The 26,716-nt window shown below is 44.3% G+C and overlaps 1 protein-coding gene across 24 annotated transcripts in view; it reads right to left on the bottom strand.

The window, feature by feature from the left end:
* LOC140409166 (transcription factor 4-like) overlaps positions 1-26,716 on the bottom strand; it is an 818,430-nt gene that overhangs the window by 64,071 nt on the left and 727,643 nt on the right. For all 24 annotated transcript variants that reach the window (XM_072497371.1, XM_072497372.1, XM_072497388.1 and 21 more), the window contains one exon: positions 23,646-23,849. In XM_072497371.1, the coding sequence (XP_072353472.1) occupies positions 23,646-23,849 (204 nt within the window). The remainder of the gene's footprint in view (positions 1-23,645; positions 23,850-26,716) is intronic.

Here is a 26,716-nt window from a genome sequence, read left to right as displayed (position 1 = left end):
TGTTGGCTAACATATGTTCAATTTAATATCTATAATTAAAAATAAAGGCAAAAAATACATTTTAATCTAGCTTAACAATTTCATAATGCATTAGGTGTTTGTAAAATACGTGAAAGAGATTTTTATTCCATTAGTTGGGATGAATTTGAACCGAAGTCCCAGAGGTGAAAAACAATATACTAACCTGCTGCGCCACTGAATTTACTAATCAATATTATTTTTAAGCAGGCTGCCAAAACAAAAGTGAAAAGCCCCCAGCAGCACCCCAGGAAATAGGTATTTCAAGATTGCATTAGTCTGTGAATGCTCGTCTGTGACAATGCTCGTTGGCAAACATTCTTTTAAATTAAAATTATTGTTTCCATTTTTGTAATTGTCAACGCTTATCTCCCAGCTTCTAACAGACACTACCACCTTCCTTACATCTGTCCTTTGCCTTTATTCATCCTCTTTCTTGGTATAGCACTTGCAGTTTTATGTTGCGATCGGAGAGTTGAGAACTTATTTATTCCACTGCTTAGGTGAAGAATCCTCTGGTTAATTAAAGCAAATGCAACAAAACAAAAGGGGATGAATGATGAATTTTGGATGCGTTACACCGCTTTTTGGGGGTGCCGTTGGCTGCAGATGTCCAAAAAGTCCATCTGTGACATGCACAGGTTTAGTGTGAGTCATGCCAGTGCCATACTAGTGAGGGTGTTTGCACACACAGTGGACATCCATCGAATCATGTCAGCAAATCTTGATATCAATGCTGTCTGGAAGTCAGTACTGCCACTGTGGAGCTCCACTCAGCGCTGTCGTGTTGGGTGTTCCGATACACAAACGAACCAACACGGTTGTAGATGGTACAACTCTGTTTTATTATTCTGTACAATAATAACTATTAACTTCTGGCTGTGGTTCGTACTTCACCAGTTAACCTGTGGACCCAGCCCTAGCACTATCTTAGAGAGGCACTCAGCACATGGTGTCTGTCTGAGTGGCACGCTGTGAGCTCTGTGCTCTGAGCTATCTCCTGGTAGAATGGGCGGGAACTGTGGTGTTCCCTGTTTTATAGTGCGTGTGCTCTCACTGGTGATTGGCTGTGATGTTGTGTGTGTGTTGATTGGTCCATCTACCTGTCCATCAGTGTGTGTGTGTGATTGCACCATGATATGTTAATATGGATATCATGACAAGCGCCATCTCTTAACTTTGCATGGCTGAAAGGAAGGACTCCTCACTAGCACTATCTTAAGGGATCATCAACTATTCACAGGTTAGTTGCTGATTGATTTATACTGGCTATTGCTGTGGCTTTCCATGGTTATTTCTACAGAGTGGTGTGGCAAGTGCAGGTTCCATTGTCTCAGCCCCATCATTGACAATAGTTTCAGCAATTGCTGCTCCAGGGATGGTGTTGGAGGGCATTTTGTGATACTGGACTATGATATAAATTTTAGGTGGCCCTATAACTACATTTGTGCTCCTAAATTACTTTTGAATAGTTCTGATGAAACAAAAGGCTTAGATGCCTGTTCAGAAGAGGCAATTTGTAGAAATAGATAGTGTATACACAATGCTGTTAATATCAGAAAAGACACAAAAGGCTGTTAGCTATTTTGTGATATTAATGACACAAAATGGCTGAACAAGCTACATTCCCTGTAAACTGTCTCATGAGACCCAACCGTGGGTACGTATAGGGTGTATCCCAACAGCACGGTCCCCTCCAACGATGGGAGGAGGGGTAAGGTGATGTAGCCGTGCCTGTCCACAACTGGTTAATACCTCCAGTCTATGGTTGTGTATCATCTTGTTCTGTATGTCCTATAAAAGAAAAAAAGTATGTCAGTAAGTACGGTGCTACCTGTCTGGGTGATGTGGTTGCAGGGTTGAATAGCTGGCAGTGGGTGCAAGCTGTGAAATGTGGATGTGAGGCTTGCAGTGGTGCTAAGTGTGTGAGAGTGCAGTGAAGGTATGACTGTTAGCTGTGAGGCCTCAAAATTTGTGGTAGATGAGTGATGATGGTGTGGTGCATTGAACAGTGCCTGTTAGTGGGTTATAGCATTTGAAGATGCATTCACTGACGTTGTCCATTTGTGTGAGGTAATCGAGCTTCGTGTGAGCCTTCCAAATCCTCAAGGCTTGACTCTGGCATTGACTGCCAGGGTTATGTGGTTCCATTGCCTTCTGAGAGTTTGCATGGAGGATCTCTTGGCATTCGACGGACAGGGCATGTCTCCCACTTCTGCACCTTCTCAACCAAGGCCTCCAATGCAGCATCAAAACAACTTAGGACCCACTCTCTCCCATGCTATACCATTCTTGTGCCTTTCCCAGGTCAGATTCAGAATGACTAATCCACCTGCTATAATCATCAATGCAACTCCTCTTCAAGAGGTTCAGGATGCCTTTAACTGGTGCTAGCGTCTCACAACTTTGGACTCTCAGCTAATGGCAAGTAGCAATTTAACAGGGTGATTAGCACTGGCTGCAGTCATGCAAATTAGCAGACATCAAGAAGGTGGAATGCTGCCTGCATCGGAAACAACTGGTACGAGTTAATTCCACAGCCTGATACTATATTAGCCCCCCTGGCCTCTGCTATTCAGAGGCTGTAACACTGGGTGTGAAGATTCTCTCATTCCTTTGTTACTGACATCTTTCAATCTTTTTCCTTTCGTTTTATTAACTTTTGGATATCTTTTGCTCACCTTCACCTGGGGTAGGGGTATCAGTTCCTCTCAACCAATGTTCCCTCTAATTATTTTTTGGCTTGCACAAGAGCTTTGCCTAAATGTGTGGTCCCTTTAAATTTTTCCACATGGGAAGCTTAAAATGGCTGACTTGCGCATGCAAACCTTCATTTTGTTGTTTGGTTACACAGCCGAGAGAATACATTACTCTGAGCTCCACTAAGCTGAACATCTCTTCCCAACCATGACTAAGGCTCAGATACAGGAATTAGAGGGCAAGCAGATCGAGACCCCAGATTAGAGGAGACACCAGTCTGAGCTTGTGTTTTATATTGCCTACTGTGCTGAGCTGCAAGAGGGAGTAAGTGGGAAAGTGGGTGAAGACAGAAGCCACCATAATCCATCCACCACTGGCATGATAGCCAATGTAGGCAAGCTGAGTAAATAACGCAAGCAGTGCAGTCTCATCCATGCAACAAGAAAATGTCCAACTTTTAATGCTACATGCAAGCATGTGGCACTGAGGACATTGGAAGCACCAATGCAGAGTGAAAAGGCCAATACAAATGGTTCAACATCACAGGAAGTCACGACTGGAGGCCAGATAGGTATAGCAATCCAACCAACAAAGAGTATGTACCAAACAGTGTCAAGACAAGATCCACACAATATATAGCCAAGCTATACTATCAGTTGATGACAATGATAAGACCATTGACACGCAATGGGTATGTGGAGAGAATGACCCTGAGATACTGGATCAGCCGTGATCCAGTAACTTCATTGAAGCCTACTTGTGATAATAAGCAATTATTATTCGATCACATTCAATGGTGGGGCAGGCTCGAAGGACCTTATGACCTACTCCTGCTCTCATTTTCTATGTTTCTACAAAATGAGCTGACATTCAACATGGTGAACACCAAAGAAGGTGGTGCCAATAGAAGCCTTGGGATAGGGTGTGGGAATGGCCTTGGGTGGAGGGCTCTTTCAGAGGGTCGGTGCAGACTCGATGGGCCGAACGGCTTCCTTCTGCACTGTAGTGATTCAATGATGGTGAGAATCCTATTTGCATGCATTAGTATCTCATGCATGCTCATGCAAAGGCCACCTCGCTGGAATTAAGTTCACCATCCACATTAAGTTCCCTGCCAGTGATAATTTTGAACTTTCAACGTTATGACTGTATGCAAGTGTGTGCACCTGGTGAGCTTCACTGCTTCCATGACTTTGAGGTCAGTAAATGCTCCTTTCAACTTCTTGCAGACCTCGTATAAATTCACTCATAGCAAGTGCTGCTATCAAATGTTGCGTTAAGGCTAGACACGGGGGTGGGGGATTGACGAAAGAGTGTCTTAGAGGCAGGGCCTGGTGGTGCCGGCAGAGGGGTCCTGTGGGGTGAACTGAGGGTACTGGTGAAAGCTGGGAACAGTCACAGTCAGAGGGGGGAGTGGGATGTGGTGGGGTGGAAAGTTCAGCATGAGGTATCGATGACGCAGGCTCCAGGCAACCCTGTCATGATAATGGCTCTCATATGGATGAGGAGAAGGAGGGCCCATTGCGGGTAGGCACAGGACCAAAAGGAGCAAAGAGCTGAGCAGCAAGAGGCATTGGGCCTCAAGAAGCCGGGTTGCAGGATTCACTTAACTGCCAGCTTTGGCCAACCAAGGGTGTATCTCAGACGCTGCCCTTTTCTAGAAACGAGCAAAAGGTCAAGGGGGGGGGGGGGGGGGGGGGGGGGGGGGGGGGGGGAAAGCCTTCGTATGTCCTTGGATGTGGCTGCTCACAACTGTCAGCTTCTCCGGTATGAGCTGCGGCTGCAAGAATTCTAGAGGAGTAATGCAGAGCTTCAGACCTGCATTGAGTGAATGGCTGTCCGGGTGCTGTTTAAATATGGGGCCTGGATCTTGGACCCCACGATGTAACAACCTCCTGCCAGCCCTGCCACTAGATTTGTCGTGCTCTCCTTGCTGATACATAATTAATGAGCTGATTGTTGGAGGTCAATTGTCTCAGTTTCAGGCCATCACTGCAGGAGGTCTTCAGGGTTGTGTCCTAGGTTCAACCATCTTCAGCTGCTTCATCATTGACCTTTCCTCCTTCAGAAGGTTAGAAGTGGAGATGATCACTGATGATTGAACCATGTGCAGCAACATTCGCAATTCCTCACATACTGAAGAAGTCTGTGCCCAGACGTCATTGAGGCTTGGGCTGATAGATGGCAAGTAACATTCCTGCCATACAATTGGCAGGGAATGACCATCTCCAACAAGAGAGCATCCAACCATCTCCTTTTGACTTCCAATGGCATTACCATCTCTGAATCCCCCACTATCAATATCCTGGGTGGGGTTACAATTGACCTGAAACTGAACTGGGCTAACTATATAAATAATGTGGCTACAAGGGCTGGTCAGAGATTGGGAATTCTGCAGAGTGTAACTCACCAACTGACTCCCCAAATCGACCAGGACAAGTAAGGACTGTGACTTTTCACTTGCCTGAATGAGTGCAGCTCCATCAATACTGAAGAACCTGAACACCATCCAGGTAAAGATCAGCTTGCTTGATTGCCACTCTATTGGGGCTGGTTTAGCACGTGGGCTAAACAGCTGGCTTGTAATGCAGAACAAGGCAGCAGCGCGGGTTCAATTCCCGTACCAGCCTCCCTGAACAGGCGCCGGAATGTGGTGACTGGGGCTCTTCGCAGCAACTTCATTGAAGCCTACTTGTGACAATAAGCGATTACTATCACCTTAGCATTCACATCCTCCATCATGGATGCACAGTGGCAGTGGTGTGTACCACCCCGAAGAGACACTGCAGCAAACCATGAAACATCCTTTGACAGGGCCTTCCAAACTCGTGACCTCTGCTACCAAGAAGGACAAGGGCAGCAGGTGCAAGGGGATACCAGCACCTGCAAATTCCCCTCCAAGCCATAGCCTTTCCTTGGAACTAATTTGCCATTCATTTGCTGTCACTGGGTCAAAAATCTGGAGCTCCCTTCATAAAAGCACAATGGGTGTACCTACACCACATAGGCTGCCGTGGTCAAGAACGTGGTTCATGGGGGTGGTGTGTAGGGTGTCCCTGTATGCTGACGATCTCCTACTGTACGTGACGGACCGATCCCTACCATGGACAATATAATGCCGCTGCTGAGTCGCTTTGGCTATTTTTCAGGGTACAAATTGAACCTGGAGAAAATGTGTTACCTGGTTAATCCCCGAGGAGGGGAATCAATCTGGGAGTGTTGCAGTTCTGCTTATCGGGTTCTCATTTCAGATATCAGGGGGTTCACGTCGCCCAGGATTGGGACCGGCTCTGTAAATTTAATGATATGAGCTTGGTAGGTAGGGTCAGCACATCTGCAGAGGTGAAATTGTCTCCCTCTGTCCTTGGCAGGCAAGATTCAGTCGGTCAGGGTGAATATTTTACCAAGATTTCTGTTTCTGTTCCAATGTTTGGTGTTTTCTCTTCCAAAAGTCCTTCTTTAGGGGGTTGCAAAATTGATTTTGTCCTTTAATTGGGCGGGCAATGTGACGAGGATTCAGAGGTCTGTTCTTCAGAATGAACAACAGTCAGGGGGCTTGGTGTTGCCGAGCCTGATATATTATTACTGGGCGGTGAATGCAGAGAAGGGATCGGTTGGTGTGGGGACCAGGAAGCAGCCTTGGTATAGATGGAGTCAAAATCACATCGGGGTTTGGGTTGAGGGCACTAGCAATGGCCTCGCTCCCGTTCGCACCGATGAAATATCCGGTGCTTGTCTCCGCCCTGGAGATGTGGAGGCAGTTTCATCAACATCTTAATTGGGGTGGTATTACGGTAGCACAGTGGTTAGCACTGTGGTTTCACAGCTCCAGGGTCCCAGGTTCGATTCCCAGCTTGGGTCACTCTTTGTGCGGAGTCTGCACGTTATCCCCGTGCCAGCGTGGGTTTCCTCCGGGTGCTCTGGTTTTCTCCCACATGTACCGAAAGACGTGCTGTTAGGGGAATTGGACATTCTGAATTCTCCCTTTGTGTACCCGAACAGGTACAGGAATATGGCGACTAGGGGCTTTTCACAGTAACTTCATTGCAGTGTTAATGGAAGTCTACTTATGACAATAAATATTATTATCGAAGCTGGCTCCGATCTGCGTGAATCACGGGAGGCATTTTCCATCCCGGTACTCCCTGATCACGTTTACCGATGGGACGGAAAATTGGGCGTTGGGGCAATATCGGGATCGATGCCAGCCGCCGACCTGATCGCATTGCTCCGACCCCCAGAACTGAGGTCCATGTCGTGTGCCAGCGGGAGCATGTAAATTAATAAAAATGGGTCTTAATGACTCTGGGGGGTTGGGGGGGGTCTATCCCCTTGGCCACTGCGAGGTCCACCATGCCAGGGCCATGCTGGTAGAGACCGCCCAAGCTCAACCAAGGGCCAACGACCCCCAACGATACACTACCTGCCCAACCCACCTCTATCAGACCACCCCCCTACCCCAAGGAACTCTGTAATAGGGGGACCTTCTACAGGACTTGTTCTAATGAGGGACAGCCCAGGGAACCTTGTAATAGAGGAACGCCCTACCTAAAGTGACCCTCACACCACCCCAACCCCTATATGGAAGCTTGTCAGCAGTCCAGTGAGAAGATCTGCGTCTGATTGTCACAGATCCATTAGCTGCAAGGTCAAAGAAAGGTAAGTGCAGTGCAATCACACGCTTGAGTGATTGGAATGCACTTACCTCTCTTCGAGGGCCACTGAACCGTCACCCCTGCTCTTGGGGGCACCCAGGTTATCCTGGGGAGGGGGCTACTGTGCGTTGCGGGGGGGGGGGTTGCGGTTGGACATCCGTGGGACCTCACTATCGGGCCACACGCTCAAAATGGCCCCGATAATGGCATTCCCCCGGGAATACCTCGTATTCCACATCATGCATGGGGGCCCGTAAACAGGTTGCAATTCATCTCCGGCGGGAGTACAGTCGTCTGAATGGAGAATCCTTCCCCAAATGTTTGAACCAGTGAGACTGGATGGCACATTCGAGGAGGTGGGAAGAGCAGAGGTTCAAAGAAAGGGGGAATCTGTTCTTGGAGAGACGGTTTGTGAGTTTGGAGGGCTTGTCGGAGAAATATGGGCACTCGCAGTCTGACTCATTCAGATACCTGCAAGTTCGCAACTTTGCGCAATGGATCTTTCCGACATTCCCTGTGGCGCCGCCAAATCGTTGATGGAAAGTGTTCTTTCGCTCGCAGGGTCGGAGGTGGGGAGTACCTCTGGTATCTATGGAAGGATTATCTTCGTAGATGCAGCATCGATGGAGGGGGTTAAGGTCAAGTGGGAGGAGGAGTTAGGGCTGGTGTTGGAGGATTGGATGTGGAGTGTTTCCTGGGTAACTGCCGAGGAGGGGAATCAATCTGGGGGCGTTGCCATTCTGCTTAGCGGGTTCTCATTTCAGATATCTGGGGGTTCAATTGACTCAGGCTGGGGTTCGGCTCTGTAAGTTTAACTATATGAGCTTGGTAGGTTCAGCACCAATTTGCAGAGGTGAAATTGCCTCCCTCTGTCCTTGGCAGGCAGGGCGAATCCTGCGGAGGGTGAACTCCACGTCCTCATGTGCAAGGCTTGGCTGAATACAGCTTAAAATAGTGTATAGAGCTTATCTGACTAGGTCCAGGATGAGTAGGTTTCTGTGGGCGTAGAGAACAAGTGCGAGTGCTGTGGAGGGGTCCGGCCAACCATGTGGCATGTTCTGGTCATGTTCTAAGCATGTGGGATTCTGGGTCTCCTTCTTTAGCACCATGTTAGCGATTCTGAAAATTGACCTGGAGTTCTGTTTATTAGTGGCCATGTTTGGTGTGTCAGACTTGCCGGAGCTGCAGATGGGTGCGGGGGCCGGTGCCCTGGCCTTCACCTCACTGATTGCTTGGTGCTGATGGGATGGAGGTCAGCTTTTCCAGCCATTGCCTCCATGTGGCTGGCAGATGCGATGGAGTTCCTATACCTCGGGAAAGTCAAGTACATTGTGAGGGGATCAATTGAGGGGTTCGACCGAAGATGGGAGCTGTTTATTAAGTATTTCAAAGAGCTGGTCACCATTTGTGGCTAAACATAGAACATGCAGTGCAGGAGGAGGCCATTCAGCCCATCGAGTCTGCACCGACCCACTTACGCCCTCACTTCCACCCTATCCCCATAACCCAATAACCCCTCCTAACCTTTTTGGACACTAAGGGCAATTTAGCATGGCCAATCCACCTAACCTGCATGTCTTTGGACTGTGGGAGGAAACCGGAGCACCCGGAGGAAACCCATGCAGACACGGGGAGAACGTGCAGACTCCGCACAGACAGTGACCCAGCAGGGAATCGAACCTGGGACCCTGGCGCTGTGAAGCCACAGTGCTATCCACTTGTGCTACTGTGCTGCACTATAAAATGGAAAATGTTTGAATAAAAATATATTTTTTAAAAGAACATGGCTCACCAGCTCCTTTTTAAAGGCAATTAGGAATGGGCAATAAATGCTGCCCTCGCCAGAGACACCCAGATCCCATGAAGAAATATATTTTAAAAAATATTACTGGACTAATATTGCAGATTAATAATTCAGAGTTCCAAACCCCCTTGGAAGTTTGAAAAAAATCTGGAAAAACCTTTGGGCTGTATCCTCCGATCCCTGACGCCGAAATTGCGGAGACGGGGGGAGAATCGTCCCTGATGCGGACGAAATGGGACACATGTGGTCTACCCATCCGGAACTCAGTGTGGCGGCTGCGGACACAGTCAGGGGAGGGCCGATCTGCAGGCAGGGGAGGGGGGCATTATTCACTGCTGGGGGCATTGTGGGGGGCGGGGGCGCGTTTTGAGGCAAAGGGGGGGGGGCTATTTTTGTGGGCCGGGTCCGTGAGCTGTTTCTGCCATGAAGCACGGCGCGGCCACTGCAGGCTGCCACCATCGTGCGCAAGCGCGGCCACGGACCCGGCAATGCTCTGGGCGTATCGGCAGCTAGAGCTGGGAGCTCAACGCACCCGGAGCACCACCGTTTTCACGCCGGTGTGGGGACTTCGTCTCCCAAACAGTGAATCCAGCCCCTTATCTATAATTATTCTCAGCTTGCTGCTGGAAAAACCCTTCCAATGATGACAAATGGAAAAAAAATTGAGGGAGGTTTAAAACAGGCAGCTGATTTACAATCACCCATTTCCCAACTGTTTATGAAAGTTAAAAGTTACATGTTTGCAAATATGATCTTGCATTGGCAAGGCTTTCTTTTTAAGTATATTTGTTTTGCAGCAAGTGTTGATTGCACCACGAAGGAAACTGTGTTGAGGGATTTATTTATCCATTTGGTGGGCATCTCTGGCTGGGCCAGCATTTATTGGCCATCTCGATCTGCCCTTGAACTGGGTGGCTTGCTCGGCCAGTTCAGAGGGCATTTAAGAGTCAACCACATTGCTGTGGGTCTGTCGGCCAGACCAGGTGTGGATGGCAGGTTTTCTTCCCTAATGGACATTGGATGGGTTTTGCAACAATCGACAATGGCTTCATGGTCATCATTAGACTTTTAATTCCAGGTTTTTTAGTGAATTCAAATTTTACTATATGCCATGGCAGGATTCGAGCCCGGGTCCCTTGCGGATTACCCTGGGTATCTGGATTAGTAGTCCAGTGACAATAACACTATGCCACTGCTTCCCTATTGAGCAGAACGGAGCTGAATTAACACGGTTTGAAGCAGAAACTCTGCAAGATTAATAGTTCTGTTTCTCCATGAGTGGTAGCTGCCTGAAAGAGTTGACTCAGTTATTTTTCCAAGCCAGTTGCCCTCATGAAGTCATCAGTTCTCAGGATTAACAAAATGCAAAGTGAAAAAAAGCACTTTTGGCTTTGAAACGTTTGGGCTGTCCCATGGATGTGAAAAGTAATATTTATTTCTTTTATCTCCACGACTACATCATCTACAATTGCTGAGGGTCTAACCTTTCATGGGTTCAGGGGGGAAACTGAGAGTGGGAAATGTAAATAATTTGCCCTTTGGGAAACTGCCTCAGGTACAGTAGGGAGAAGTAATTTGGTGCCGAGTGCAAACGGTAAATTATCTGAATTTTTAAGACAGTAACTGCAAACTGAACTACCTATTCGGAGTGTTTTCACAAAAATCAGCACTGAAAAATACTCTTTAGGGATAGATACTTATTACATTTACAGCAATACCAGGTGTGTCCGTCCAATTGCACCAAATGTGAGTGTTTAAAACTTCTAGGGTGAGAGAGTTTGGTGCAGCACTGTCAAAGAGGAGTTCTCTTCTCTGATTTCCTCTGCGCTGTCCAAGGAAGGCAATGAAACCAAAGTGCTTTCTAGAGAGTAAGGAGGAAGAAAATAAACTAAAAGGATGGATTAGCTGCAGAATATAGTTCAACAAAGGCTATAGCATAGGCCAGGACAGCGTGCACCTGCTCAGGATCAGGGAATGGTGCACTGTGCATGTGGACATAAGAAGGAAGGAGTAAATTAATTGGGGAAAGATTATAATCTCAAGAGGCTCAAATGTGTCTGCACAATATGTGCCATGGTTTAGAATGCTGACAGCACATTAGAGCGTATATCATGGCTTACGCTCAACTAAAATTGGCTCCATATGTGTCACCCCAAGATCTGTGGAACATTGTATTGACACAAGTCTCTCAAATGCTGAAGCGTTTTGGCCTTTTCAAGACTGAAGACTTGGAGCAGTTTTGAACACTGAAGCGCACTGTTTCCTCAGTGAAATTTCAAGCGAAAAGCATCATGTCAAGTGCTCTGATGGATTTATTGGGATAATAAAGCAAGAACTTAGACATGGCCATAAATACAACGATAAGAAATAAGGGGTGGGGGGGGTTGCAGAAAAAGCACTTTGAGCTCTTCCAGTATACATGTCAATCTTGTTAAAGAAACAGCAGTCCTCCTAACCCTCGTGTGAATTGAATCAGTCTGTGTAGTATTTCCACTTGTTCCCAGGCACCTGCTTTAGTAATGACCTCAGCTCCCCAGTCTCAAGTCAGACTGTCACCCAAACAGCTTTAAAAACAAAGCCCAGCTGTTTCCCAGCTCCAATGCAGAAAATCAGAGCAAACCAGAGAGAAACTTTTTATTTCATTAATGACCACCATTTGCAAATAGGCCCCCCGACTAGTCTCTGCCAGGAGTTTTTAAACAATGAATATAAAATCTTATCAATTGAACAACTGTTTTTCAATTCAATCATATCAGGCTAACACAAGTGTTTCAAATAAAATCAGTGCCACTTATTTTTTAAAGCCATTGCAACTCTTCATAATCAACATAGATTCGCTCATCAATGACCTCATTTGGTGACTGTGGGGATATTCTGTGCAAATGGCTATTGTTTGTGTATACATAATAACTGTGAACTACTTTTAAAGTAATGCTTGGAGGTGAAATACTTTGTGGCATCCTTACAAGGTACTAAGTTTCTCTATCAATGCAAAGGTATAATTGGAAAAGGGGTCTGACAAGGATGTTGGTTACCACAAGACCACTTCAACATGTGTGCAATGATCAAAGAAGCAATTGAAGACAGAATATGGTGATAAGATTCAGTCAGATTTGTTGATGACAAAGCACTTGTACCAATAAGCCAGAAGCAGGATTACAAGAACTAGTAGATAGACTTGTAATAGCAGGCGTGAATTTTGGGATGGAAATGAACATGGCAAAACTAAAATTATGTAATCCCAAAATTACCCAGAAATATACATACATTCATAGAAGGAAGAGATCTAGAACATCTGCAAAAATTCATGTTCTCAGAAAGTTTAATATCTGCAGGTGGAAGATGCAGCAAAGATATAAGAACAAGGATAATGATGGGAAAAGTCATATTTAGTGAGAGGAGATGGTTACCAGCTGGAAAGCTGAATAAACAATTCAAGACGTGACTTGGGAAGATCGTGGGCTGGATTCACCGCACCCCGACACCGAATTCGCGGCCAGCGTGGGGGTGGAGAATCCATTTTCCCGCAAGGAATCGGGACTGGCTCAAGTTCCCCGATTCTGCCGGCCCCTAAAAGCGGCGTACTCGGGGAGTTCACCGCGCTGCCTAGGACCTACCTGGTGCCATTGCCAGAGGCCCACTCCACCATTCTCCACCCCCCGACCGGCCGAAGTCCCGAGGGCGTGATACTCAGTCCGCAGCCGCCCTGGTCGTGCCGATCGTAGAGCAGAGGGGGCCTTATAGGCGGCCGGGAAATGTTTGTGCGGGCGGACAGGTTCAGGCGTGCGGCCGATAGTGGTTTTATTTTTAGGGTCCAGCTTCGCTCCGCTGGAGGCTGCTGCCATGTGCATGCACGGCCTCCGACCCGTAAGTGCGGGTACCCCTATCTGCAGCAAAAGCTGGAAGATCTACGCCGGGTTCCTGCTAGCCCCCTGCGGGCTAGGAATTTGTGGTTCTTTCACGCCAGTGTTTCTGGTGTGAAACTCACTGTTTTGACACCTGCGTGGGGACATAGTCCCAATAACGGAGAATCCAGACTCTTGAATTGGAATATGTTGTGTTTAGTTGTGAGATTTAGACCTTACAGGAATAGGTGATCAATTTCCTAAATAACTTTGCAATGTAGACTTGGAATGGAAAGGAGCAATTGGACTGAAAAAGTACCAAATGATGAAGCTCTGCGGAGAAATTTGCTGAACCTAATTAGGAGTAGACAGAGCGTTTGGGAAGGGCACATCTCAAGATGAAATAGACTTGTAAGATGTTATAGAGGGAAGATGGCAAAGAAAAAGAACAAGAGGAAGAGAAAATCAATGCTGGATGAGATGAAAATTGAAGGAAGGTTTTGACAAATGGCACAAAGAGACACAGACAGACAACAATGAGCTAAGGATCTGCCTTTGGGAAGAGCACACAGGATGATAAATGCAAATTTTTCCTTTTTCCAAGCCAAACACTGGTTAAACTGAAATTGAATTGGAAATTAAGGCATGCTACAGACAAATATTCCACCAAAGAAAATTACATCAAGATGCACTAAGAACATCTGAATAAGATGAGAAATTGTGATTTGATTCTCTTAAGGGAGAACTGCAAATGTTTTCATAGAATCATAGAATTTATAGTGCACAAGGAGGCTATTTGGCCCATTGAGTCTGCACCGTTCCTTGGAAAGAGCACCCTACTTCAGCCCACACCTATACACTATCCCTGTAATGCAGTCCAACCTAACCTTTTTGGACACTAAGAGCAATTTTAGCATAGACAATCCACCTAACCTGCATATCTTTGGACTATGGGGGGGAAAACTGGAGCACCCGGAAGAATCCCACGCAGACACGGGGAGAACGTGCAGACTCCATGACAGTCAGAGTCTGGAATCAAACCTGGGACCTGGAGCTGTGAAGCAACTGTGCTAACCACTATGCTACTGTGCCCCCCACAGTTTTAAAGCCATGCAAACTAGGAATCTTATAGGTTTGATGGCCTACCAGTGCTCAGTAAGCTCAAATTAGGCACAAGGTAGCAGAAGTTGACTTCACAGCACCTGGACAAAGGATTGAAAAAGTGAGGCAAAGTTCCACTTTCTGAAGGTGTAACATGTGGGTATAAAGTAACGACAGGATCATACCCAGCTATGATGCCTCACATCGTGGAACTGTCTGTCAATTTCATCTGGAATCACAAATGAATTAATTTCACTGGAAAGATGCTGGTGTTTATAGAACAGAGGTTCAGCCAGCAACTTAGCACCTAGAAAAAAGGAGGGCAGAACAACTGGAAAGTAAGTAATGCTCACCCTACTTTAAACAGAATTTGCATGGATTAAAAAATAACCTTCAGATTTTTATTTAAGCAGCTACATATTATGCAACAGTAGTAATAAGCAACATGGTTTGATGAAGAAATGATTCTTGTCTTGAGATTAGTATGAAATATGAATTAATATGAAAAGGTGGCACAGTATATTGGTTAGCACTGCTGCTTCACAGAGCCAGGGACCCGGATTAGATTCCCGGCTTGGGTCACTGTCTGTGCGGGGTCTGCATGTTCTCCCTGTGTCTGTGTGAGTTTCTCCAGGTGCTCCAGTTTCCTCCCACAAGTCCCAAAAGACGTGCTTGCTAGGTGAAATTATCATTCTGAATTCTCGGTCAGTGTAGCCGAACAGGCGCCAGAGTGTGACGACTAGGGGATTTTCACAGTAACTTCATTGCAGTGTTAATGTAAGCCTACTTATGACACTAATAAAGATTATTAATAATAAAAATAAGTCAAAACTAATCTTGCCATCCATTAGTCACTAAATGATTTTGGAGCACGAAACCAGATGAATCTGTCATTACAAATATGAGAGAGAGAGAAAAAAAAGGAAGCATGAATGAATCTATTGCACAGCCTGTGACAGCGTACATCTTTCTATGTCTGTTAAGTCCACTACCGTGGCTCTCCGAATCAACAGACAACACAAAATAAGGAGTATGAAGAAACATTAACAGCTATCCAGCCACCATGCAACCTACATCCTAAATATGGGCAATGCTCTTCGGAATTTTGATTGTGATGGCAGAGCCTGCTGTCACAATACAAGATGTCTTTGTTCTAAATTATTGACAATCCTTTGCGCTGAAATGTGACACCGGCCTCCTCTCGCTATGTCGTCGTGCTTACCGAAGAGAAGTGGTCAAACGCGTCTCGATTTGCACATCTCCGAATTCTGGTCTCTTCGGCATACGAGATTTTCATCGCAGTAAATTGCTCTGCCTCTTTGACCAAGCTTTCATGACGTACATGTCTTAACATTTCCTCATGTGATCCAGTGTCAGAACTTGTTCGGTAATGTTCATGTGAAGAGCCTTGGCATATTTACTATGTTAAATGTGCTGTATTGTGATGTCGCCATCTATTTCATTACTTTCAGTAATAGTACTGCGCCACAAGCCTCCTCCCTAGGCTATGTAGTTCACAAGAAAGAATGGTTGGAGTTTGGCAGAAACTAAAACAGGCAAAATTGATGCTGTGTGTAGTGTTGTCATCTGATGACAGCAATACGCTGACATATTGTAAGAATCTGTACAGACCAACAGGTTAACAGCAAAGTGTGCATATATTTGTTTATAAAGGGGTACATAGTAGAATTTAAAAAATTATATGTGGGGGGGAAAGAGGGATTGTCTGCGTGTTTTTCTTTGTGGTGGGAGTGGCCAGCCATTGGCCAGTAGCGGGATCTTCTGGTCCCACCGCTGTCAAGGGGATTTCCCATTCAATTGACCCCCCCTCCCCCATCACCAGGAAAGCCATGGCAGGGGTTCACCGTCGGCCGGATAGGAAGATGCCGCTGGTGAAAATGGCCAGAACCCGACCCCCCCCCCCCCCCCCCCCCCCCCCCCCCCCCCCCGAGATTTTGCAGCAAATTAGACCTGATAGTTTAATGTAAAATTCTGCAAATTTACAATCAATTCAATTGTCATCTCTGATCTGAAATGTTTATACTTTAATCTGTATCATTTATATGTTATTATTTACACTTTGCCATCCATTAGGCTGCACATAGCCTTGGTTTATGACCATCATGGAAGATAAACCAAGGAGCCTCCGATGCATCACGTTGCCAAAAGACTTGCCGAATGGATCACTCAGATTCCAGTGTTGCATGTCTGTGCGTGTAGGCCACTGCACACAACCACAAATGATAGCAAGAGGGCTTGAAGCACAGGCTAGCATGAAGAACTAAACCCCACAGCTCTGTAAAGGCACAATGGTCCTGTTTGCACAGTAATTATTGATTAGCTTTCGTATTGCTCACAGGATTAACTAAACAATAAAAGGATAACAGTTCAGGTAAAGACATACAATCAAACTTCCTATTCTTCCAAATGCTCATTAACAATATGAATTTCCAAAATTCTACTTTTGTTGGAGGCACAAATTGAAGCGGCAATAGCTGTAAAATCCATATATTTTCATGAATAAATTCAATCTGCGTGCACACTGCGCTGTTAAATAACCTGTTTGGTCTATGCAGTCTCTTAATTGTGGGAATATTTTACAGTAGAAAGTTTAACCCATTAATTATCTATAAACTTATAAATGTGGGTTTTGTTTAAACTCCTGCTTCCCAAGATGTAGGTACTAAGAGATGGTAATTTTTACTCTAAAATTACCTCTGATTGGACATTAGTCCGGAGGCTGCAAATGGAAAAAGACCATTCTTGATCGCTAGCCACAGAATCCTCCCTGCAGGATAGGTGGGAGAGAGAGCTGGCAGTGAAAACAAAACTCCCTGCCACATGACAGTCTGCAATTATATCATCAATAGATTAACTGCACTGATTAAAGGAAAGCTCTCACTTTCAAGATTCAACGTGGCAATATGTAAACAGATCATTTTAGGACAACACATTAATAAATATCTGCCACGTAAAATAAACACAGCTGGAAATGATGTGTGTCTGCTAATCATATGCACAGAAGATACAGTCTAAAGACATTGTTTACAAAGCAATGAAATAAAAGGGTATGGGGGTGTGCAATGAGGGAGCGATCCTCCCACTGTCTGCCTGGTAACATGTGTTTCCATTACTAACCACCCACTGTTGCTTTACTGACAAGAATTTGGCTTCAGCTTTATGACCTGCTTCAAGTACTAAAATCCCAAAATGTGGAAGGGATTAGCATCCTTCTCCCAGAATTTTCTGTTGTTTTGAAGTTGATTTCTACCATCGGGATGGAAACCATCAACTGGCTCAAACCAGCTTTAAAGTGACCAGATGCCGTTTCTTACCTTTGCAATTAGCTTAGGTCATTAGCTTCCATGGGGAAAAAAAAAATTCCTGCAACTTTCACGAGCTATCCCATTTACCCCTACTTTATGGTTCCAAAGTAACACCTTGGACCACAACATATTTCCTCCATTAATTAATATTAGAATAAAGCACTTTGGCAACAAGCTTCAATGATTGCAAACTGCTGACGTGAAGCCAACTGCAACATTTTTGGCAACTGACCTAAAGTGGTCAAAAGATTTTTTTCGCCAAATTCTTTCTTTCCTTTTCTGAAGGCACTGACTCATACAGAAATATGGTTCAATGAGTGTCAGCAGCCCTCCAGCCAGGATTGGTTTATGAGACTGAACAGTGGGTGTCAGCAGGGCTATTTACCGTGAGGTGGATGGCATCAAAGCTGAGTGTATTTTGACGTGCACTCACTATCCACACTTGTGCACTTTCAAACTGAGGTCACTTGATGACAATTAGGAGCAGGAACCCTGGCTGATTTAGCCCATGTCAGGTACAACGGCACTGCAGCAAAATGTTGCTGAGGCTGAGATTAGATAATTCAACACAGACTGAGGATCAAATCAGAGTTCTTGTGGTTTGTAAGGCTTAGTACCACACTACATGGCTTAGTACCACACCACATGCGCTCTTCTCCATTTCAAATAGAACTACATACTTTTGCCTTTTGAATGTCCACAGTATACAGTATTTTTCAGGCTCCGTTGCTATCTTGAGGTTTGAGCAGTGACAGCTGGTGATCACAACTGAGTACTGAATAGCCACATTGAACTCAAAATGTTAACTCTGTTTCGCTCTCCACAGATTCTGCCAGACTTGCTGAATTTTTCCAGCATCTTTTGTCCTTGTGCGCAGTGGATGGTGATTATCCCCAATGTTTGTGACACCAGGGAGCCTGATATGCCCCACGCTAAACACAAATACCCCAGACACTTCCTCTTTTATCACCCATGCTTAAAAAATGGGATGACACCACATTTTGAAATTCCATTGTGCAAGAACCATGGGAAATGCAGGTTTAAACTTTCAATCTTTTTAGCACAAAATGATCCTGATTTATTCCATGTTTGCTGCTAGGGAGGCATTAAGTATAAACAAAAGGGAGTCATCACAATCTAGTGGTTGGCTAAAACGTGGAGCTGATGGAGGAATGGGAGCAAGTTTCCAGCTCATCCATTCAACCGAAGAAAATGTGAAAGATTGAAAAGAGGGAGAAGGAAATGGTTAATTATGGAATTGACAAAATGGCAGGCAATGGAGAGCTGAGGAAACAGTGAGAGCTCAGGTGATATTTGACCTTCACCAAAATAAGTGTTTATACCCAGAAACAAATTGAGACAGGAGATCAGTGCACCAGGCAAGGACAATTCTTAACTTTGCACAGGTGAACATGTGTTAGTTTGCAAGAAGGGCTTGCCACTCCCACCATCCTTCCACCACCCCCACACACACCAGTGCAATAGGTGTGAGGGATGTGTCAGGCTCTGAATGTTAGTTAGAAGGCTTGATTGATAAGCGATTGTTGAGGTGTGAGTGGTGGGCATGTGGTGAATTGAGCAGTACTGAAGGCTAGTGGTGCAGTTGCTAGAATTTGACATTTTAAGCTTTGTTCACTGACTTTGACCATGCCTGGGAGGTCATTTAGCTTCTTTCCGCACTGCATTCAGGTCATCAGGGCTTCACTTCAAACTTCACTAAAATATCACTCCAAAAACCATGAGCTCGTATCTTGTGCAGTAACCGTTTACATGGAACCTTATCAAATGTCTTTTGGAAATCCAAATCCACTACAGCTACCAAGTCCCCATTATTCACCCTGCTTGTTACATCCTCAAAAATTCTAATACATTTTTCAAATATGATTTCTCTTTCATAAAACCATTTTGACTCTGTCTGATTCTGTGTTCTAAGTGTCCTGCTGCTACCAGCTCTTTAATAACAGTAGCTTTGACTGTCTGTTTTGTTTCTTGTGAGTTGTCTCTCATACTCCACTTTCCCTCTTCTTTTTTCAGTCGTCCTTTGCGGATTTCTAAATCTTCCCCAATCTTCTGGGCTACCACTAATCTTTGCAGCATAGAATCATAGAATCATAGAATTTACAGTGCAGAAGGAGGCCATTCAGCCCATCGAGTCTGCACCGGCTCTTGGAAAGAGCACCCTACCGAGGCCCACACCACCCTATCCCCATAACCCAGTAACCCCACTCAACCAACCCTAAGGCCAATTTTGGTCACTAAGGGCAATTTATCATGGCCAATCCACCTAACCTGCACGTCTTTGGACTGTGGGAGGAAACCGGAGCACCCGGAGGAAACCCACGCAGACACGGGGAGGACGTGCAGACTCCGCACAGACAGTGACCCAAGCCGGGAATCGAACCTGGGACCCTGGAGCTGTGAAGCAATTATGCTAACCACTATGCTACCGTGCTGCCCCAAAGCATTGTACATCTTTTGGTTCAATTTGATAGTTAGCCACAGGCGGTATCCTTCTTATACATTTCTTTCTTTCTCAATGCAATACACATTTGTTGAGTTGTGAAATACCTCCTTAAATGCTTCTCTATCAAGTTAACATTTAGCCTGTTTCCCCATTCCATTTTAATTAACTCTGTCTTCATACTCTTGTAATTGACTTTATTTAAGTTTAAGACCCAGATTTCTCAGCCTCAAACGGAATGCGAAATTCTATCATCTTACGATTACTCTTACCGAGAGGATCATTTACTAAGAGGTCATTAGTTAATCTTGTCCCTTTACAAATTATCAGGTCTAAAATAGCCTGTACCCTAGTTTGTCTGTGAACATATTGTTCCAAGAAACTATCCTGAATACACTCTATAAACCCATCCTCCAGACTACTTTTGCTAATTTGATTCATCCAATCCTTATGAAGATTAAAATCTCCCATGATTATTTTGGTACCTTTTGTACAAGCCCCCATTATTTCTTGATCTCTACTCTACCCGACAGTGTAGCTACAGTGTAACTCCAACCAGTGACCTTTGAGATAGCTGTCATCTAGCTATGATTGACAGCTCCTGACCACATGAAAAGCAGTTAAGTGCCTTCTGCTGAGAAAAAGAGGAAGTGAAAGTACTTAACTCCTAGATGTTTATAAACATTGCAGTTGGGTTCACAACAGGGTACTTGCGACTCAAGTTAAAGGGAAATTAAAATAAACAAACCACACATTTGGCTGTCTGGAAGCTATTGCCCTGTCAATAGCAATCTACTAAAAGTTATTTAAAAGTGACTAGAAGCCTTGCATTCAAAGGATCTGAGGGGGTTTAAAGCCATGTGATGTGTTTTGACTTTCTAACAGCTGCTGCTTTTTAGACGTCTATCTGAGACAGAGGGTGTATGGGCAGATTAAGTGAAAAAGCAATGTGAAAGCAATGTTAAGTGAAAACGTCACTGTTTCTGCCTGTACAGCTCGTTAGCTTCCAGGCAGGGGTATAGCATAGCATAGTATAGCATAGTCATTCATGCAACCCTGGTCTGTTTTTAATTAACTGATCTCGGACTGTTTGAAGTTTGCTCACTTGCAGTGAGTCTTAGTTGTCTTGTCTCACTTATGATGCCTTCCACAGTTAAACAGTTTTCCAATACTTGCCAGCTAGATTTTCACATTAAAAATGGTTACTTGGGCAAAATATTGGAAGGCCACTGTTTCCCACGGAACCCCATCTCAGTCCTAGCTAACTACATCAAGGGAAGGAGTAATAGGAGAGAAATGTTAATAGTACTATCCAGAGAAAATTGTAGTAGAATTGAACAGACTCCAGTGAAGGGGGGGGGGGGGGGGGGGGGGGGAGGGGGGTTTGGGGTGGTGATGGAGCTGAGCCGCCTATACATTCGCTCTAGCAACCCTGCTCATGGATGAAAATCAATACCTGACAAAACAGGAGGGAAATATCATTCTACAAAACGTATGAAGATGTAAGTGTGAACAACTGAAAATTAAAATCATTACACAAAATGTTGGAATTGCACGACATTGGAAGAATGAGAGGTCATCTCATTGAAACATACAGGATTCTTAAGGGGCTATACAGGGTAAATGCTAAGAGGATGTTTCCCGTCATGGGAGTCTAGGACCAGAAGGCATAGTCTCAGAATAAAGGGGTGCCAATTTAAGACTGAGGTGAGGAAGAATTTCTTCTTTCAGAGGGCTATGAGTCTTTGGAACTCCTTGCCACAGAGAGCTGTGGGGGCAGAGTCCTTGTGTATATTTAAGGCTGAGATAGACAGATCCTTGATCAGCAATGGAACCAAGGGTTTCGGGGAAAGGGCAGGAAAGTGTACATGAGGAATGTTGGATCAGCCATGTTCCCATTGGATGGCGGAACAGGCTCGAAGGGCTGAACGGCCTACTCCCATTCCTATTTCTTATGGTCTTATTGGTAAGTATCTGACAAATTAAAGACAGGTTAAAGTTTTGGAAATAGCCTTCACTGGTTTGACAGAAACATAAGGGTTTACACTGTAGGAGAAGGCCATTTGATCCATTGTTTCTGGAGTGGCCATTTTGACAATGCAATCAAAAACCATTCCTATTTCCCTGTTCATTCAAATATTTATCTGGGTTTTTCTTAAAAATGCAATAGTCTCTGTTTCGGCCTTTCCTTGTGGAGAATTCCATGCTTATTTAGAAATTTATCCTTCGCTTACTTATCACTCTCTTAAGTGACAACTTTAAACTTAAGATGCCTTCTATTTAACGCCCTGTCAGAGAAAGAGAACACAAAATTTACTATTCACTCCATTAAAGCCCTTCATTATTATAAATACTTCTATTAAGTATCCTATTAGCATAATGCTGAAAGAAGGCATTTTGTCGAAGCTTTTCATCTTGCACGCATCAGGACAATCAAATGTCAGGGGAAACAACAAATTTATACTATATGAGAAGAAGGTCCTGATTGGTTGTTAAGCAAACTCTGATTGGCAGAGGCATTGCAATGGAGATTGCACTCATTGATGGTGACTTGACAGTTAAATGTCCAACATTGTTTGAAATTTAAACCATGCATCTTGACTCTGATTGGTCAAGGAATGAAAACATATATCAATACGCAGGGCCCTGTTCTTTGGGATAGAAAAAACATGTACACAAAATAAGTGAAAGCCATTCGATGGTTCAGTCCACAGGCAAATGCCTTGACCAATCAGAGTCAATTTGCCTGGCTTAAATTTTAAACTTGACAGGTAACTATTAGTCACCATCAACTGTTGCATTCTCCATGGCAACACTGCTACCAATCAGAGCCCACTCGCCAATCAATCAGCACCCTCTTCTCATACTGGAAAAAGTTGTTGTTTCCCTTGATATTGGTGTTCTTGTGATTGCCCTGATAAGTGCAAGATGAAAAACTTTGACAAAATTTCTCTTTCTTTCAGCAATATTCAAGTTCTGTACTACCAAACGAGAAGATCCTATCAGCCTTCCCACCTCCACTGGAAATAACTATCCCTTATAATTACTGTGCCCCATGCATAGCCGGATCCTGATAAATCTACAAAATATGTTCTCCGTGGCTTCAATATGTGTTGTACAATGGGAACTAAATATTGTGCAGTTGCGTCATCAGAAATTTTGTACATAAGATTTTTCTTTACAATTGTGCTTTATGCACCAATGTATAAACCCAAAACTCTAGTGACCTTTTTATGGCTTTGTCTAGCTGCAATCCAACTTTAACTGGATTACATAATGAAACCCACAGGTACCTCAGTTCATTCACATCTTTCAGCATTTTTCTAATTTCTTGTTAGCACCTCCCTCCCTTCTTCCCCTCTCCCCACCGCACTCATAAAAAGGTATTAACTGGCATTAACCCATGTTAAAACGACGAAGGATCATGCATCTTGAACATCAAGCTATTGTTTCTCGTTCAAATGCTGACCAAATGGCTGTGCATTCACTGTTTAAAAAAAACAAGTGACCGAATTTGATTGTTGTCAGCGCCATCTTTCTAAATGAAATATTTTCAACACTAAACCAGGTTGGAGATTTTTGAATGAAGTACATTTTTTGGGAAAAAGGTCAGATCACCAGCAGAGTCCACATCTACTTGCTGGAAAAGAAAGTGTGCATCGGCATGTCATTTGTTATAACTTTCAAGTGCCAGCAGAGTTCTTTTTCAGGCAGGTGTCAATGCTGGTGTCTTACCATTAAAGTGTGTCTGTTGGCTGACAGCAAGCCTGTCCCATATCCTGACGCCAAGCCTCCCATCGGTCCATTGTGTGATGCCCCTATTAAATTGTGCAAGTCGCTATGGCTACCGGGCATGGCTGTTGAGGATCCCACCGCGTGGTTTCGCAGGACATGTATGGCATCATCCAATCTTTCTAAGCGGTCTTCAATCCGGGTTTGCTTAAAAAAAAATTAAAGAATCTGTTATCATGATATTCCCAGCCATTTCCACACAACAAATTTGCTTCATTCATGCTTCACAGCATGCGTTTGTTACTTCTGAACTTGACTATTCCAATGCACCCTTGCCTGGTCGTCATGTCTTACCCTCTATATCCTTGCGGTCATCCAATTTTCTGCTGCCCGTTGTCCTGACTCTCATCAAGTCCCGTTCACCTAACTTCCCTGTGCTCGCTGACCTACTTTGGCTCCCTGTCAAGCCAAGGCTCGATTTTAAAATTTTCATCCTTGTTTTCAAATCCCTCCACAGACTCACCCTCTTTATCTCTGTAATCTCCTCCAGCCCCACAACCCTCTGAGGTAGTCTTGTGTCTCTAATTCTGGTCAGTTACATATCCTTGATTTTAATCGCTGTACCATTCATGGCTACGCCTTCAGTTTCCTCGGCCCTAAGTTCTGAATTAGGCTCCACCCCTCTCTTTCTTCTCTAATGACACTCCTCAAAACATATCACTTAGACTAAACATTTGGTCATCTGATCTAAATATTGCCTTATGTGACTTGTTGCTATTTTCTTTTGATAATGATCCTGTAAAGTGCCTTGGGGTGTTTCATTACATTAAAGGCACAATGGAAGTTGTTGCTGTTACATTCTAAAGCATTTCAAAGTTGTCAAAAATGATTACAAAGATAATGCAAACCATTACTGAGTCCAAACTATTTCATAACTAGGGCAGTTAAGACGCAATACTGACAGAGAACTTCAGCCAAAGTTTCGTAATGCGAAGATGCACGTACAAACTAAGCACCAGCCGAGCGTTCACGGTTTCCATCTGAACGCCTTGATAATTGTTGCCACATTCCTGAATCCAAACTGGGAAGGTTACTTTGCCATCTCTCTAGTTTAATTTTTTTTTCAGTAAGACAATCGTTTGAAATTCTGGACAATGGAGAGCTTGAAAATATCTCAATATAAATAACACATTTTCAAATTTAAATGCAACTTCTTTGAGTGAGAGAAACACCCTGGTTACACACCAAGGTAGATTTTCCAACAATCTCTGCCCTATAACTGGGCATGAATGAAGTGCCTCACATAAACCTGAATAGTTTGGAAAGTGCCCATCAGTTTCTTTGTGCCTCAAATGTCTCACTTCTATGTCCATTTAAGGAGCAGTAGCATAGTCCTTAAGTTATTGGGGTCGTAATCCAGAGACCTAGACTAAAGATCCAGCGAATGTGGGATCCAGTTCCACCATGGCAGCTTCAAAGTCTGAATTTTTTAAAACAGCTATAAATCGAAAGCTGGTGTCAAGTGTGGTGACTAGGGGATTTTCACAGTAACTTCATTGCAGTGTTAGGCTAAGCCTACTTGTGACACTAATAAAGATTATTATTATTCTAAAAAAATCGAGTTAAAAAAAAAATTACTATTGGATTGTTGTAAAAATCCAGCCAGTTCATTAACGTCCTTCAGGAAGGAGAGCTCTCATCCTTATCTGGCCAGGCCTATACGCGACTCCAATGTTATGTCAATATGATCAGCTCTAAGTGCCTGCTTAACTGGCCCAAATGTCAGTTGTAACAAGTTAGGAATGGACAATAAATGCAGACCTTGCTATCGTTACCCACATTCCCAAGATCAACTTTTTAAAAAACACTGAAATTTAAGCTAGAAGAGTAGCTTATCACAAAACATAGAACATGCAGTGCAGAAGGAGGCCATTCGGCCCATCGAGTCTGCACCGACCCAATTAAGCCCTCACTTCCACCCTATCCCCGTAACCCAATAACCCCATCTAACATTTTTTGGTCACTAAGGGCAATTTATCATGGGCAATCTACCTAACCTGCACGTCTTTGGACTGTGGGAGGAAACCGGAGCACCCGGAGGAAACCCACGCAGACACAGGGAGAACATGCAGACTCCGCACAGACAGTGACCCAGCGGGGAATCCAACCTGGGACCCTGGCGCTATGAAGCCACAGTGCGAGCCACTTGTGCTACCGTGCTGCCCTATTAAATGCCCTATAAAACATCCCATATAAAATGGAAATTCCAGGCTGCTGGAGGCTGTTTGCATCTAAAGTATTTAAGTATTTAAAGAGGCCAATAATATTGCTGTAAAATAACTCGTGTTGAGATCTGTTTTGGATTGATTTTTACTTATTTTATCCTTGTCAGTGTCTAGTTGTGCTAAGTGCTTCAGACCTCCATTTTATCTTAATCTAAAATACAGGTACATAGAAATTCCTCTTCGGATGCCATTAACCTGACCAACAAATGATCTGAAAATCTACCCTTCAATGTCAACATCAAGCATTTTAATACAATGTGTGTCTGTCGGACGCAAGGTAAATTTCTCTCCATGCTTTTCTAACAAACAACTTTGGTTCCAACCTTAGAACAGGGTAGTAAAGGAAACTGGATGTGGTGCAGGATGCAGTTTGCTTTTCTACAAGCCTCAAACATTTTGCTCTGCTGCTACTTGGCTGCATTCCTAATGTCCAAATGACAACTAAGTCCCATTTGAAGGTGTCATTACTGGATCCACATGTGGCTCTTTACTTTAAGCATTAGAACACAAGGAGAAACAGAAGACGATACAGCCCGCCGGGTCTGCTCTGCCGTTCAATACAATCATACTGATCCTCGGCTTTGATTCCACTTTCCTGCCCTCTCCACATATCTCTCAATTGCCTGAGGGACCAAATACCAACCTTTAATATATTCAATGATTTCATACTCAAAACACTCGGATGGAGAATTCCAAGGATTCATGATCCTTTAAGTGTTGACATTTCTCCTCATCTCAGCCCTAAATGATCGGCCCCTTATCCTGAAACCTTGCACCCTTGTTCTAGAT

Source organism: Scyliorhinus torazame, chromosome 3, assembly GCF_047496885.1.
Source record: "Scyliorhinus torazame isolate Kashiwa2021f chromosome 3, sScyTor2.1, whole genome shotgun sequence".
Classification (NCBI taxonomy): Eukaryota; Metazoa; Chordata; class Chondrichthyes; order Carcharhiniformes; family Scyliorhinidae; genus Scyliorhinus; species Scyliorhinus torazame.
The sequence above is the reverse complement of the archived record's forward strand: the minus strand, read 5'-3'. Positions and strand labels throughout refer to the sequence as shown.